This window comes from Drosophila erecta, unplaced genomic scaffold (assembly GCF_003286155.1).
Source record: "Drosophila erecta strain 14021-0224.00,06,07 unplaced genomic scaffold, DereRS2 tig00000021-arrow-pilon, whole genome shotgun sequence".
NCBI lineage: Eukaryota > Metazoa > Arthropoda > Insecta > Diptera > Drosophilidae > Drosophila > Drosophila erecta.
Window position 1 is genome coordinate 12,867,960 of NW_020825198.1, and position 12,940 is coordinate 12,880,899.

At 47.1% G+C, this 12,940-nt stretch overlaps 1 protein-coding gene across 1 annotated transcript; it reads left to right on the top strand.

Annotated features, from left to right (window-relative positions):
• Positions 1-301: 301 nt before the first annotated feature.
• On the top strand, positions 302-12,710 carry LOC6545176 (homeobox protein caupolican). The gene is made up of 5 exons (XM_001972526.3): positions 302-1,541; positions 7,631-8,128; positions 8,429-8,547; positions 9,316-9,638; positions 10,556-12,710. The coding sequence occupies exons 1-5, from the start codon at positions 1,491-1,493 to the stop codon at positions 11,653-11,655; spliced, it is 2,091 nt and encodes a 696-aa protein (XP_001972562.2). The 5' UTR covers positions 302-1,490; the 3' UTR covers positions 11,656-12,710.
• Positions 12,711-12,940: the final 230 nt, after the last annotated feature.

The window sequence follows — 12,940 nt, forward strand, 5'->3', positions numbered from 1 at the left end:
CGACAGAGAGGGGCCGGCAGAAAGAGAGCGTCGACTTACTTTCCAGTGCTCGGAGGTGGGCGTTCTCAACGAGCAAAGCAACAACAGCCCCAGAGAGTCTACCCATCTCGCTCGTCACCGGTCCGCTCAGGGGCGTGCAAGCGAGATAGCTGCTGCTCGTGGCTGCCAGTCTGATTGGAACGCTGGCCAATGGGAGAGCGCCTAACTGGCTGGCTCTCTCGCGGCCCGGCAGCCATCCCGTTCGCACCGCTGCTGCTGTCTCTGTCAGACGCAACCGCGCTGCTCGCTGAGCGGCCGAAAAACAGTTTGTTCCGAAACGCGAATAGGTGCGCATCTTCGCATCTTGGCATCTCCGCCGCGTCGCCCAGTTAAACTCGAAAAAGGCCGAAACGGCGAAAGTAGCGAGGAACGAGTTACAGTCACCGGATAAGTCACAGTCGGTTATTGAGTCGCAGTCACTGCCGTCGTCACCGTGGAGATACCGCTGACAGGTTGGAGCGGAACCCGTTTTTACTGGAGCGTTGCCAGCGGATCGGATCTGATCGGATCGGCAGATGCAACCGCCGTAGATAATGAAGTGCGTGCAATAGTTATGATAAACATAAAAACGAAAAAAGGAACCCCGAAAAGACATGCAAACCCATCTGGAAATGCATAAAACCAACTGCAAAATTTGATACAATGTACTGCATAAACAACTCGCTATAACATCCATAATAATGCATCATATAGCAAAAAATCTCTTAAGCTGATTTCAAAAATATTGGACACAGTGTTGAGAAAACTGAAAACTGAATAACACACCCAATCAGTGGGTAAACTCGCAAACCAAACACTTAAGACCCGCTGACACATTCTTTTGAGTGAAGACTGAAGAGCCGCGTACATTTGTAAATCTGTTTGCGGCAAACACTTGAAGCCAATTTCGTTTGCTGGCTGGTTTGTGAGTGTCTTTTTTGAAACATTTTTGAAACCGGCCGCCAACAGAGTCAAACAGACAGAGTCAATAAAAATCGAGTTAAAAACGTATGAAACGGATAACGGGCGAGCAAAATAAAACAGCAAAGTCACACAAAACAAACAAAACATTTTCCGGCTCCGGCGACATTAACAGAACTGCTCGACATCGACAATTTGTTTTATCAATTTTCAACAAGGCCAGCAAGCCAGCAGCAACAACAATAGCGCAACACCCAACAAGCCAGCAAACAACAAAAGCGCCCAGAGTGCTTAGCCGTCGAGCACGCACGCCAAATCCACCCAGCCACCCACTCGAACCTCCCCTAACCACCCAACACCACCCCACATCCTTGGCCACCCCTTTTCGAGGGCTCCGCCAGCATCCGCATCCGCAACCGCATCAACATCCGCATCCGCACAGTCGAAAAACAAGAAAAGAACGAGCAAACAACGAGGGACGCCCCACAGTGAAGCCAGGCACAGTGAACTCGCGTGTCGCCGCTCTTTAGGCCAACTCAGCCAGCGAGACAATGGCTGCATATGCGCAGTTTGGATACGCTGGCTACCCGACGGCAAATCAGGTGGGTTTGAGCCAGGGAAGGTTGAGGGATTACCTGCTTACCCTTTGTTTAAATCTTTATCGATTAGTTAGCAGGTTCATTGATTAATTAGCTAGTTCATTTATACCGTAGTAAATAGCAACTTGAATAGTAACTTGCCTTAAGTTTTGAGCGGTTACTTGGCACAGACTAGACTCTTTTGGAACCCCTTACCAAAGAACCAATATTATATCCACTTTTGGAAACGTTTTGGCTTTGAAAATGTTACGCTCTTACCTTAAATTTTACCTTATCTTAATACCTTAAATTTCAAAGTAAGAAACTGAAAATCACTCCAGAACAAAGCCCGAAGTAATCTCATAATTTGTGTTCAAATTAATGCCCATAAATACCATATTACAAAGCAGTTTGCTTAAAATACGAGTATGAATTGTGAGTAGGATCTGAGGATTTTTAAAAACATTGATTTGAATTTAGTAGAATGAGAAAAACCAGTTGAGTTAATCATTCTAATTAAAGCAAATTTCTGAATTATTGCTACTGGCCGCCTTAAATTTAAACGCACATATTTTATATTGGCCATGAAATTAAATTTATCAATTTTGTCGTATGTATTTATTGTGTTTTGATTTACAGCCGTGCCATTTCAATATGCAGCCATAACTTAATCACTTCAAAAGACACTTGAATATACTATTTATATTTATGTTATAATATAATATTTGGCACACACAAAGGAGCTTTCGTAAATCCAGAAAGCAAGTGAGTCAGTTGAATATTTTGGCATGTGCGATGGGAAATCTTTAATAATGGACGGTGCGAAGTAACTTTAAATTTACATATTAAGCCGGCGGGTTTGGGGAGCAGCGACTGCACATGAATATTCAAGCGCTTTGGCACCGCTTGGCGCTCCTGGATCCCTATACATTATATATATACATATATATATATGTAAGTGGATATGGCCTTAATGGCCGCCCCGCCGCCAAGAAATGTTTCACAATTTAGGACAGCCGTCACCGCCTTGGATGCAAATTGGTGGCATGGGCCAGGGGCTGGGGGCAGTGCATCGTCCGGGGCCTGGTCATAATTACCCGGCATTCGGAGCTCAGTAATTCAAATTAGCTGGCCAGAAGGGGGAGTGAAACACTTGCAGCTACAAAGCCCTTGCAAAGGCTGTGTAATGCCTTGTTCAACGACTACTATGTGGTCAAATGCGTCAATGCTAGACTTGTGCGCTTATCCTGCTGCCAATTTATATACCTATATACACAGTATGTATATGCTTATATATGTGTATTGCTGACCACGTTGGCTGGCATAAATTTATGCTAATGAAGCCGCCGCCGGAGTGGTGGACCATTTATTATAATATGCAAACTTGGTAAATTACAATAATTAAAATAATGAACGCTCAGATTATCGACTATAATTATGGCTGCAGATGTGCAAAAAGCCTTTTGCCTTGCCATCGATTAAGAGCCAGCAGAACTTTGTCATCGTTTTGACTCATTTGCATTCGGTTTTTGCCCCTTAAGCCACTAAAAGTCACTAAGAGCTACTAAGAGCTACTAACAGCTACTAAGCCCAATTAAAGACTGGTCAGTAGATGCTATCTGGGTGCCAAATTTACAAGGCGCACAATTTATGCAGTGCACACAGTCGGGCTCTCATTAATTTAATTTTAATTTCAACGCCAAGACGGCATTCCGAAAAAACGACAATATATGAATTTAATCAACGGCTGACAGTTGGCAGTAGCAAAAGAACTTGCAGGCACATCGCACATCGAATTCTTAACTTCCCAAGCGAGCTGTTCACGCATTTCATGGCAAAATAACTAAAATTCTAAGGCCGCAAAAAGTGCGCGACGATGTCGAGTCCTGTATCCACATAGGCTCCATCCAGAATCCCCATCTCCATCCCCAAACCGAAACCCAGCCCCATCTCCTTCGGGACGCAAAAGGACAAGCCCGTAAATGATGCGAGAAAAAACTAATATTTCGCAGTGTGCATTCCATAATTGATTTATGAATTTTTAATGCAAACATTGAGACCGCAGTTGCGAAAGAGTTGGGAAAGAGTTGTTCCACTGCGACCAAAGTATTCTGCGCCCCAACTTAATTCAATAAGCGAGCTGCACAAAAACAGAGCAACTTATTCGCATTAGCAAAAACGCACTTCGGAGCTGTCCTTTTGGCATTCGATGCACGGGGAGAAAAAGATGGATATGGTAGGGATTTCTTATTTATTTTTAAATATATTTCATTTCCAAAGAATCGCTTTTGGTATTGAGATCGGTTAAATGTGTTGTTTACTACCATAAACCATATATACCTGCCTTGGATTTAAGTTACAACTATTTACTATCAGGCAGTCAACATTCTTGTTTAGCTAGGTTTTTGTTAAAGTTTTGTATGCATTCTACAAGTTTTATATTCATTTGATTTAATCTTAATTCATGCTCTAAAATGTATTCTTAAATGTATCTAGAAAAGTGGCAGAAATGAGGTAGTACCATCGAAGGGTAAAAATCACCTTCAGTTTGGTGGAGCAGTGTGTAAAATGAGTTCTGGTAGAGTTATTTTCTTCCTGTGTACCCTTTAAAGTTGGCATGGGTATCTGTATGAATACGGCGTACTCGTTTGGCAACGCAATCCTGCGGATGAATGTGAGAATATGCCAAATCCAAGAGGACTGACTGCGAATGCGAATGCGAACATGTGTTTGTTTGTAGGGACTCCTTCGCCTTTCCAGCTTCCTTGTCGCCGAGCTGGGATCCTCATATTTTCGCTTATTGTTCTGGCCTGGCGTCAACTGGAGGAACCCCCAACTGAAGGAAAGTCCCCAACTCCCCACCCCAACCCAACCCAATCCAAGCGAACCCAATAGCTTTTGTTTCGCAGCCGTTGTTGCTAGGAGTGCAAAAACCAAATCCATAAACGCATCCCCAGCGGTAGCAGAAACAACAGCAGCACCCAATAACCACAACAATGCCGATCTCCTTTGTCTTGACTATCCAATACCATGTCATGCCATGCCATGCCATGCCATACCATACCATACCATACCATGCCATACCATACCATACCATACCATCCTAACCAAACCATATCGCAGCGCAATATACGTACTCGTGCGTTCGTGAATTGGGAATGGACAGGGGCTGGCAGGAGTTGGTAGGAGCTGGTAGGCGGACTCGTGAGCTTTAACATAAATCATAAAATTAATAACCGTAAAGTGACGGCACCAGCTCCACCAACTTCTTGGCCCCAATGGGTGCGGGTGGCCATCTGTAGCGGTATCGGCAAAGGTATCTGCAGATATTTATCTGCATCTGTGCATCTGGAGCTGCATCTGCATCTGCATCTGGATGCGGATATGGATGTGGATGTGGCTGTGGCTATGGATGTGGGCACTTCAAAGGCAGAGATAGAGATTTACACGATGTCCATGCCGGTTCAACCGAATTACGGTCAATGAATATTTGCCCGCTTTTTTGCTTCTTGTTTAGGTTTTATGCTCTGGTATTTGTTGGTTTTCAGCTCGTTTAGACTTTCGCTGGTCCAGCTGTTTTGCAGATTTCATGTTTGTTTTGCGGCTAAAGATGCAAGGTTGAATTGCCACTTTGAACTTTGGTCATGGCGCATAAAAACCGGGCTCGTATTCCTCGATTCACTGCAGATTGCCTGCCCTTCAGATGGATTCGTACTGGCCATTAGTGGGCAGCACATTCTGGCCATATTGATGGCTAGCTTTCGTAGTTCTTTAATTTGGCTGGAAATTAGTTATCTTACACTAATATAACATAAGACAAGAGGTCTTTTATATTTATTGCTATACACAAATTCAAGTTGGTCTTGAATTCCCCTTTCCGGATAATGCTTGCTGCAATATAAAATACACTATTCTTATGATTGGTGCCATAAAACATTTTACCCTCTTATAAAATCATAAAAGAAAAAAAATTGAGTTAATTAGCGAAAATCATGTGTATCTTTAAAATGATCCCCAACAAAACATTTTATTACAACGTTTACCGCAGCTACTTCAACGTAACTACAAAATTATTACTAATAATAAATTCCTAGAACGGTTTTTATCCACAATATTTATAATAAATGCTTGATAGCTTTATGTTTAAATTGATAGGGAAGCCCCAAGTGATTAAGATAGATGGCAGATAGCCCGCCACAAGTGTGAATATAAAATATTCTTTGTGGCAACTCCAGGAAATATTCCGCATTAAACTTGCCGCAATTTGACACCGACTGCAAAACTGTCCAAAAAGTCATAAAAAGAGCGCACAACTTTAAGGCAGCGTTTAGGAGCTGCCGACAAGTTTCAGCATTTCCGCAGAATAGAAACCCAACCCAACTCCAACCCGAACCAAGCCCATCCCAACCCCAATCCCGAACCCAATCCCAATCCCAAGCTCCAAGTTGGTTCGCCAGAGTGTGGCTTATCCTATCTGCAGTCACCTTGCGATAAACTCAGCGGCTGGGCGCTCTTCGCTGCACTTCCTGCGATTCTTGTAGGTTGTATTTCTGCAGCCGAGTGGTGGGTGAGTGGGAACCATTAAAAATAAACTGACTTGCGTGCCGATAATAAGCACTGTTCCAAGCGAAAACTTGACCAGCCAAGTCCAGCTCCGCGTCCAGCTCGCCAGATCCCAGTCGGCTGTCCTCATCCTCGTCCTCGTCCTCGCCGATATGTGTTTTTTATGGGCGGCCACAAAAACTGAAATTGATGTTCGAACCGCAAACCAGAAACAAAAAAAAGACACACACACAGAAAAAGTAAATAAAACGAGAAGGAATATAAAGTATAATAAGAAATGAGCGCGCCCAGCGTTTTGTACATTAGTGGAGACAGTCGACGATCCACATCCACATCCACTTCCACCTCCATTCATTCAGTATTCATTAGATTTCATTCATGAAACACCTTCATTATGCAACAATTTCCTGCTGCTTTTCGGCATGGCTGCGAAATTGCCCCGATGATTAGATAGTCGGCAGGAGGTGTTGGCGAATCAGCTCGTTTAGCCTTCAATTACCATTATTATTTAAATCACATGGCCTGAATCGTTCAGTAGCTGCGATAGGCGGAGAAATTGGTCAGCACGGTAGCCACTTGATTATGCATATGCAAAGAAAGAGATACTGTTATTGGGCATCGGTGTCAGATGTGGCATACCACGCGTTAAGTGGAATCCCTGACAGGCGGCCTTCTATTCGGGATTTTCCGGCTCAGATCGATCGATTCCCATCAAAAGGATGGGGATCAGATGTCTCCGATTCGCTGCGGCTATCGCTGCAGAGGATGTGGCACATAGGGGGTTACATCGCTGGAGGAGGAGGGCTGGTGGTGCGGCGAGTGAGCGGAGCCTACCTGCCCTGTCCCTCGTCATTTGATTGCCCTTTTGGCCAGGCCGTGCCCATTCTCGGTCGATCGATCGGTCCACTGATACTCAGCTCCGGACTCTCGAGAGCTGAACAGAACCCTCTTCAAAAGAGCCCCGATTCGGGATTCTGGATTCTCGATTCTCGGTGCCCAATGTGCGATGTGCTCGGCTTCGGACGAAGCGGTATCTGGAATCTGACTGTGATAAATTGAAAATTAATGAAGTGAAAATAGATGGAACGGATCGCAAAATGCGCCAGGCCAATAAAATATTTTGACATTTGGAGTTATCATCTTAATCTGCTTTCTTGATTTCGACCTGGTCGGCAGGGACATGCCTTTGCGCTTGCCGCTCCCTGCCCCTCTCCCTCGTCTCCTCGGTTGCCTGCTCTTTGGTCTTGCGGGTCCTGCCAACTTCACCTGTTCGTGCACTGCGAGAAAAAAGGATCTACTCAATCAGCACCAGTCTAAATAGGCAGTTGGAATGGTAACACATTTCTAGGGGTAAAAATAATTAATATAATATAAATATATAATTCATTTAAAATGTGTTTGTATTGTTTGTAATTTCAAACCCCTTGTTAATAGTTAATAGTTACTTTTGCTCAGTGTAGGATTCCCCCGCTGCAGACATTTTTCGGGCTCGAGTTCCTTTTTTCGGCATCGCTAAAATGTGCTCCTTTTCCCCTTCGGCATCTTTGCAGCTGACTACCGCCAATACCGACAGCCAGAGCGGCCATGGCGGAGGATCGCCGCTGTCCGGCACGAACGAGGCTTCCCTGAGTCCCTCGGGCGGCTCGACGGCCACCGGCCTGACCGCCGGCCCATTGAGTCCAGGTGCAGTTTCCCAGTCGTCGCATCATGCGGGCCACAAAGGGCTCTCCACATCGCCGGCGGAGGATGTGGTAGGTGGCGGTGGCGGTGGCGATGTGCCCGGTGGCCTTTCATCTGCCGCCCAGGACTTGCCCAGCCGGGGATCCTGTTGCGAGAACGGCAGACCCATCATCACGGATCCCGTGTCCGGCCAAACCGTGTGCTCCTGCCAGTACGATCCGGCCCGACTGGCCATCGGTGGCTACTCCCGCATGGCGCTGCCCTCCGGCGGCGTGGGCGTGGGCGTCTACGGCGGACCGTATCCCTCCAACGAGCAGAACCCGTACCCCAGCATCGGAGTGGACAACTCGGCCTTCTACGCACCACTGGTAAGGATCGGGTGTGGGCATGGCTATGGGAATCGCTGAGTAGCTGGAAAGCCTGGCTAATTGGCTTTGTGCATTGGGCGGAAGTCCGCGCAAATGCGAGTCGACAGCCCGAGCAGATATCGCCATGTTGGCCGTCAGCTCGTTAGGCCCGGTAACTTGTAACTGCCGCGATTACCTGATTACCTGGGGGCTGACATACTCACTGGCTACCAAAGAGTCCAGCTTACACGAGGCTCACTGCCTCCGGCTGCCAGCAGCTCTGACTAATCGCTGATGGCCCATTGCCGCACTCAATTCCAGAGCAATCCCTACGGCATCAAGGACACCAGTCCCAGCACCGAGATGAGCGCCTGGACATCCGCCAGCCTGCAGTCCACCACCGGATACTATTCCTACGATCCCACGCTGGCGGCCTACGGGTGAGCATTTAACAACTAAGGCGATTGGCTTAGAAACAAACTCGCAGTCGAACTTGTCTAGTCGAAGACTTTAACTACTTAATGTAGTTAATAGTTTAGGATAGGATAGGATTAATGATAGTTTATTGATAGATAGGAAATTAAGAAGAACTGGAACTATACGATTATTTTGCACAGAGACACTTGGTTAGTACAACATAAGCTCGTGAAATTCAAATTAAACATCATACTATCGTTAAATTAAATAGTAACATTTGTGGCTCATAGAGTTAAAGACACGAAGGAAGAAACAAGGGAGCTGTAGTTCGCGAAGCTCCACTGTACAAATATACAAATGGGAATCTTAAGTGGGCTTAAAATGTTGCCATGGGACAAAAACTTTCGCGTCGTGTCGTCTGCCGGGTTTCTTTTTATTTATCGCTTAAAAGGGTATGTCTGGCTTAGAGTTTGAGCCCCGGGCGCGGTTTTGGCTGAAATAGGAATACCAATTCCATTGCCATTTCATGTTGACCTAGACGAGAGGAAGTTGCAAATGCATTGCGGCGCTGGGATAGGGCTTGTTGTCGACTCTTATCAGCGATTGTTACCAATAACTGATTAGTGTCTTCGAGGTGTGTGTCCTTTGTTTACCAAAGAGCTGATAGCAGGCCGGAAAATCGCTGTTGCCCCAAGCAAACTCATTAGTGGCCATGATAGGGCGGAACCACAACTCAGCAATGAGCCATATTGATTCGGGGTGTATACGAGTATATGATTTCCAACCTGCAGATACGGACCCAACTATGATCTCGCCGCCAGACGGAAGAACGCCACGCGGGAGTCCACGGCCACGTTGAAGGCCTGGCTGAGTGAGCACAAGAAGAATCCGTATCCCACGAAGGGTGAGAAGATCATGCTGGCCATCATCACCAAGATGACCCTCACCCAGGTGTCCACGTGGTTTGCCAATGCTCGTCGCCGGCTGAAAAAGGAGAACAAGATGACGTGGGAGCCCAAGAATAAGACGGAGGACGATGATGACGGCATGATGTCCGATGATGAGAAGGAAAAGGATGCCGGAGATGGTGGCAAACTCTCCACAGAAGCCTTCGGTGAGTCCAACTGCCTGCCCATTCCTGACCTCCTCAATTAGTGGTGCTCAACGAGCTCTTTGTAATTTCTTGAGCCCCGGCATATTGTTTTCCAAACGCCTTGCCCCATTGATTCTTGCGCCTTTCTTGGCCTGGCTGGCTGGATGGCTGGCTGGCTGGCTGACCCGCCCCCTTAGCAGATTTGTGGCACTGGGCTTTTAAGCACAATTTATGTGGCGAGGCGAATGTTATGCAACATTCGTCTGCCCGTCCGCCGCTCCGAAGTCCGTCCGCAGTCCGTCGTCCGTTTATTTGTCTGACTGCTTAGGCGACATCCTCCCCGGAAGTTGACAGCACATTGTTGGCAAAGTGGCCTTGCGCCCGCACTCCGTTCCTAGGATGCACTGCGCGAAAATATGTCGCAGTGACCAGCTATAATTCTACAAATGCTACGCTTCTGTTACTATAATATACTATATAGTATGCATTCCATACAAAATTAAGATAGGCTTTGCTATCAAAACTTAAGATCTCTCTGTTAAAAAAGGCCCTATAGCCATTTTCTCCGTGTACTCCGTCTCCAAAGTGGCCTTGTTCGAGTTGGCGACACATAGAAATGGTGCAACGCAGCAGGGGGATGGGTTGCCAGGGGGGGGGACTTGGGCGGTAGCCGGCGGAAACTCGAGTCTTTTGCTGCTGAAAGCTTTCTCCGCTGGCTGCGAGGGTTGCACGCATCAACGCCCACCAACAATTTCAAGGGTTTTTGCCACTGCCAGCTGCCAGCTGCCAAGAGTTCCACCTCCTGGAAGTGCCAAGTTTTGCAGTCCTCTAAGAACTTGTCTGCTTCCTGCCTGTGACTTGAAATTAATTAAATTTATTTTGTGTCTCCACATGGTCTCCCCCCCAACCCCTCTCTCTCCCTCGCTCTAATCTTTTAGATCCCGGCAATCAACTTATCAAATCCGAACTGGGCAAGGCGGAGAAGGAGGTGGACAGTAGTGGTGACCAGAAGCTGGATCTGGACCGGGAGCCACACAATCTGGTGGCCATGCGTGGACTGGCGCCCTATGCCACGCCTCCCGGCGCCCATCCCATGCACGCGGCCTACAGTTCGTATGCGCAATCCCACAACACGCATACGCACCCCCATCCCCAGCAAATGCAGCACCACCAACAGCAGCAGCAGCAGCAGCAGCAGCCGCAGCAGCAGCAGCAGAATCAGCAGCAGCTGCAGCACCACCAGATGGATCAGCCGTACTACCATCCGGGTGGCTATGGCCAGGAGGACTCGGTTGACTTCGCGGCCCAAAAAAACCCGCTGAGCAGAGACTGTGGCATCCCAGTTCCGGCGAGCAAGCCCAAGATCTGGAGCGTGGCCGACACAGCCGCCTGCAAGACACCACCGCCCACCGCGGCGTACCTCGGCCAGAACTTCTACCCGCCCTCGTCGGCGGAGCAGCAGTTGCCCCATCAGTCGCTCCAGCATCAGCATCAGCAGCAGCAGCTGCAGCAGCTGCAGCAGCACCACCACCCGCACCACCACCACCATCCGCACCACTCGATGGAGCTCGGTTCGCCGCTGAGTATGATGAGCAGCTACGCCGGCGGATCGCCATATTCGCGGATACCTACGGCGTACACCGAGGCCATGGGCATGCATCTGCCCAGCAGCAGCAGCTCCAGTTCCTCCACCGGCAAGCTGCCACCCACTCACATCCATCCAGCGCCCCAGCGGGTGGGGTTTCCCGAGATCCAGCCCGATACTCCGCCCCAGACACCACCCACTATGAAGCTGAACAGCAGCGGCGGCAGCGGCAGCGGCAGCAGCAGCAGCAGCGGGAGCAGCCACAGTTCATCGATGCACTCCGTCACTCCGGTGACGGTGGCTTCCATGGTCAACATTTTGTACAGTAATGCGGACAGTGGATACGCACATGGGCACGGACATGGGCACGGGCACGGGCACGGGCTCGGGCATGGGCACATGGGCGTCACTGCTAATGCCTATCTGACGGAGGGTGGGCGTTCCGGGTCGTAACTCGACCTTGAACCGGTTAGTGGAGAGCAGTTACCAGTTACCAGTTACCAGTTACCAGATACCAAATAGCAAGCGAAACTACTTACACACATTTCGAGATGGCGGGACAAGTGCAAGTTGGCGGGCAATCCGCGATTACGATTACGAGTACGTTTAACAGATAGCGATAACTACACTAATTATTTTGCAATAAATGTAGCTTAAGTGTGGCAATAAAACTTTATTTCCTACCATATCATAAATTATTTCGCTTTATAACTTTAATTAGCATATTTACACTCAAGCGCTGAAAATTTGCGAGACGAACATGTCTCAGTGGTGCGGTGGTGCTGGTGGTGGTGGTGCTGGTGGTGGGGCGCCGCCTGCCCAGACTTCTGAACCGCCCACTTTGGGTGCTTGTCATGCGTTTTTGGGACCCGGGGGCTGAGTCATACGGCTCCAAGTTTAATGACTCGAAATAAACGCACACCGCACGAACTCATTCATCTTTCGAGTGGAGAACGTTGAGTCTCTGGCATGCCAATAAAATAATGCCACCGTGTTATAAATCAAGCGAACTTTTTGTCTTAAGACCAACATTTCCTACCTTAAGTGCTTAATCCACGCAACTAAATAATTTTAAATAGCTACCGCGTAAGATCTTGAGGAAACTTCACGTTGTATTAGTGCTAATATGCCCAACTAGGAAGGAAGGAGCGGAGCATTAGTTTTAAGATTTGCCTAACCCTTCGACTTTCAATAACGTATACTCGGCCAAATAATTAATCCGTGCACACACTTTAATTAATAGTTACCTAAACGTAATCGTGTAATTAGCTACCCCCTTCGTTTGATGAATTCGTAGAGAATTTTTAAGTATCTGTGATATATGCATATAAACACATACTATACGAGCAATTATCTGCGCTACTTTAGTTAATTCACACCTACTTCTTCGTACACAAATGCACTTGCGTTCTGCAAACTGGTTCGAGACATTTCTAATGGCATTCATTTTGTCTTTGTAAATAGTATTTATGTAAATTTTCAAATTTAACGATAAATAAAGTTGAGTAAATCATTTATTTGACTGCCTCTTATTCGAACTAGAGTCTACAGTTCTGGTTATGCGGGAGATTAAAGTGATTATTTTGATTGAACCTATGTTGGGTAAACAACTTATTTCTTATTTATTATTTGGATATTTCTGGTTTTGTTGCAAACAAAATTGTAGGATTTATTACTATATTATAATATAGTTTGAAGTTTTGTCTTCGTGAGGAATAAAGCTTTAAAGACCACCAAC